Below are 4,127 nucleotides of genomic sequence, written 5' to 3' on the forward strand. Positions count from 1 at the left end.
TAGAGAAAATGGAATGTAGGAAGAAAACTGAACTTATGTCAAAGAGATCTACCGGAAGGTTCTGCCTGAAGTGATTCTGGTTATTGGCTCATACACTGCGGAAATGCTTTGCTCTTCTTTGTCAAGCAGTTACACAGTCTGATGTTTCTCAAATAGTGATTTAACTGTTGCAATTCTGAACACTGAAATCAATCAGCCTTTTATTTCAGCTTCATTTCTTACCTAATGAGAGGCTCAAGACCACTTAGATTTGGGTGTGAGACTTAGAGAAGCATGTTGGGTTTTTTGACTGTTTACTAATTGGTTTCTGGTAGCTCTGACTTAAGTCCTACTTAGTTGTGCATAGCTCTGTTTGTGGTTTTTTTGGCTATTACAAGTTTGCAGAGGTAAGGTGTGCAGAGGTGAGATTGTGTTCTGTGGTGCTCCAGTTGTGTGGGAATGGCAGTTTCCTTTTTTTTGTGCAGTGAGAAGTGACTACAACTCTTCCCCAGTCTGAGAACTCAGTTTAACTTATTTAGGTTTGGAGTGATCACTTCTTGATGTTTTGATTCTGAGTTCTAGGAATATGCCTTTAAGATTCCGGTCAAAAACAGGACTTGATTTCCAGTCACACAAGGACAAGATGTGTTACATTAAATAATGTTGTCTGAAGTGAGGAGAGGAAATATGAGAGGTATTTTGCACAGTTGCTACCTCTTTTTCTGCTACTTTATTAATAGTAAAGTTTCTAGACTAGAGGAGACCGTGGTTGTCATTGTGGCGTTGGTATTGATTCCTTGTTTTGCATTCTAGCCTGGGACAAGTAAGAAAATAACACTGACTTGAAAGGAACTTACTGGTTGTGTCCTCCTTTTACCCCTCATTTTATGTTCTTACATGGAAGGAATTGAGGCAGCTCTTCAAATTTGTTTTTTTTTTATTCAAGTGTTGCACAAACAGATGGGCTTTGATTAATGCTGGTTAAGAGCCCATCTCCACCAGCAGCATTTGGGAGGAACTGGCAAACTTGTTAAATGATGCAGGTCTGTAATAATGCATGAATGCATGGTTTGCTTGGAGGTAAAATGTTCGAAAGCCTCTATGAAGTAAAGGAGATTACTGAGGGATAACTGCTGTTATCACAGGACTTTCCCATGCAAGGCTGGGGTGTGTTAGCTGCTGGTGGTTATCAAGTAGGTATATTTTTCAGTTTGTTTTATCAGCTTTTTCTTGAGATTTTGTTGGTGGTTTTTTGTTTCCTTTTATCAAAAGCTGAAAGGAATGCAAAGGACAGTAATAAAATTCAGCCATGAGGACTGCTGTGCTTATTTGAATAGGCTTGAGTGCCTTCAAAAACTTGGAAAGTGGTTTTCCAGCATTTCATTGTGTTCCCATATCCCACATCTATTACATTGCTCCACCTAAGTCAACTTGCTGTTTCTCACATTTAAAATGTTTCATTAACCAATGCAACTTTGCATAAAACATCCTTTGCTTTTTAGGCTGCTTAATTGTTTCAAAAATCTTGTTCTGACACTTTATACAGCTCCCTTTTGCGTTTTCCTTCACTGTGCCTTGAGGCATCGTGCTGAGGGAGTAAGCAATGAGAGATGTAATGTATCTGCCAAGATAAAACCATTGGGAGAAGAACTGCAGAATAGGAAGTAAACATGGGCCACCGGGCTGCTGAAGGCAGCACCGCGGCTGTGGGGCTGGCATGAGATGCAGGCCTGTCATCTGCTTGCTGTGATAGGAGAACTACTGAGGAAATCAAGTATTTAGCAGTGCTGAATTGAATTAAAGAAACAGTTGGATGCAAGTATGTTTTTTTATTATGCTAACAAATACATTAAATTGCTGATAATGTATTTCTTGAATCCAGAAACAAGTAGACAAGATTGTTTGTATGTTTTGTCTGTCATCTGTCCCCACCCCATTGTCATGGACATTATTCACTTACGTTTTTTCTTTCATTCTGTGTTTGTAAAGCTTCTCTGCCTTGCTCTAAATCTGCAGTTTTCATGCAGCTTCCTCATCAAGGTACTCTCTATTTCCATCATATTTGCACGAGATGCTGCTTGATCCGCTTTAGGGTTGGGCTTGTGGCATGAGAAGTGTTTTACTAATCCTGAGTACAGGAATGGCTTCAGTGTAAGTGCTAAGCTGTTGCATTTCTCTTGTGGTGCTAGTAATATTTACTGGTATAGTGGCAAATGCCATTCACATCTTCAAGAATAAGATTCATTTAGTAATAGTGGAAGCTCAGTGTGTGAAATTGTTCTGCTGCACATTTTAAGCTAAAATGTAAAATTATTTCCTGAGCTCTTCAGTTTCACAGGAGGTAGTTTCAGCATCATTGGTGCACCACCAGGAAACAGACACCAGTTCTTTGGACTAAATGGCAGCAGACAGAGGGTTCATTAAAATGAATTCTCAGCGACACCATTTGATTTTTGCTTCTGTGTGGAGAAATAAATAGGTCTGCGGAAGACATTTTTTGCTCACACATGCAGGTTGCTTCCTGTTCTCATCATAGCTTGTGACTTCATGAGCTCACACATACAGGCAGCGGAAGGATGGCAGCCTTCAGACAGCGTCTGAACGTAGTTCTGATTTTCACTGCAACTGTGTGAATTAGAGGAGAGTAATCACCATTCTGGCTTGTGAGAATCAATTTCTTAGAGGGATGAAACATAGAACTGTGGGAAATACCATGTGTAGTGATGGGATTTTGCTCTAACCTTTTTATTTGCTGTCAGACATCCTAATTTTTGCTTCTAGTTATACTTTGAACCTCTCCCATTAAATTATCATTCCTACTACTCATTCCAATGCTGTACATGTACTGTGTTTAGTGTTGTTAAATGTGCCTCAAACATACTCATCTTGTTGCAGAAGTAATGTGACAGCTGCATGAAGATACACAAGTGATTAACTCAGAGTAGGGTTAGCATAAAAGCAATGACTGAAAGCATGTCTGCACTAAGCAGGAGTCTTAGCTTTTAAGTCTTCAAATGACAGACTGTATCCAGGGCTGTAGAGCAGTGGCTAATACCCAGTCATGCACTGTCATCTTGTCAGCATGAAGTTACACTGGTGGGGTTTGTTTAGGAGGGTTGTTTGATGTGATTCCTTTAGCACAACACAGTAGAAGTTCCCTTGTCCTGCAGAGAACATCTAAAGCTCAAGAAGAGTACATGCATTTGGGTAGAAATCCTGGTTTCATTTTTACCTTCTACCTCCTGCCTCTGTCTGGGAGTGCAGCACTTTGGCAATAACAGTCATGAAACTTTCCAGACTCACCTCTTGTTTGCATAATTGTGCAATTATGTCCAAGCTTTGGCCCTAGAGTTTCTTTACTCTTGATTTGGGAGGGTATGGATGGAGCATTTTATTTTCAGTTACCCTTGCTCATTCTGCCCACAAATATATCGGAGGATGTGCTCCTGCAAGCAAGCAGCCTCGTACACAGGCAACCGTGATGCTGCTGTCAGCTGCAGGGTGTTGAGGCAGCTCCAAAGCGGAGCACTCTGCCCTTCCTTCTGAACTGGACCTGAGTCTCACTGCCCTGTTTGTTACAGTGAAGTTTCAGGAGTATTTGCAGTGACTTTTCCTGTCCTTACAAAGGTTAGCACAGAGGGGTGTTGGATCTGGTCAGCGCTGTGCTTACTCTGAGCACAGAGTTGTACATTTGATCTGAAAAAATGATTCTTCATATTACAGTACTGCATCAGATTTCTCATTTGCGAGTCATCGTCACCAGTGAGGCTGTGTTACTACTTGCCAAGAGAGTTACAAGTTGTTTTAAATACTTTGTTAGTTGGATGTCTGAACTGCTTTCCCAGCTGTAGGGCAGCACCGCTGGCTGCTTGTGTTCCCAGAGGCTGCCTCCTCACCGCCACCCGTTCGCATGGCAGACCTGGGTTGTGTCCTGAGCACAATCACTGAGTGCCACCTGTGTCGCCGTTGCCTGACCCCGTGTGGTCCAGAAGGGTGCCTTCATTCTGGTATCGAGGGTATCACAGCATTTTGTCCCATGAAGGCACCTACATGTTAACCTGTTCATTTGCAGAAACGTCTGTCGTGAGGATGCTGAGTCACAGGGCGGCAAAGCAGGGAAGCTAACGTTGGTCTGTGTGTTTTCCCAG

General features: G+C 41.9%; 1 protein-coding gene across 9 annotated transcripts in view; it reads left to right on the forward strand.

Annotated features, from left to right (window-relative positions):
* The window catches only part of NF1 (neurofibromin 1), an 84,204-nt gene that overhangs the window by 75,634 nt on the left and 4,443 nt on the right, over positions 1-4,127 (forward strand). For 2 of the 9 annotated variants that reach the window (XM_085521657.1, XM_085521658.1), the window contains one exon: positions 1,969-2,019. The exons of the other annotated variants lie outside the window; for them this stretch is intronic. In XM_085521657.1, the coding sequence (XP_085377783.1) occupies positions 1,969-2,019 (51 nt within the window). The remainder of the gene's footprint in view (positions 1-1,968; positions 2,020-4,127) is intronic. 9 annotated transcript variants of the gene reach the window in all.

Source organism: Coturnix japonica, chromosome 22, assembly GCF_054131305.1.
Source record: "Coturnix japonica strain WE chromosome 22, WE-NBRP24, whole genome shotgun sequence".
NCBI lineage: Eukaryota > Metazoa > Chordata > Aves > Galliformes > Phasianidae > Coturnix > Coturnix japonica.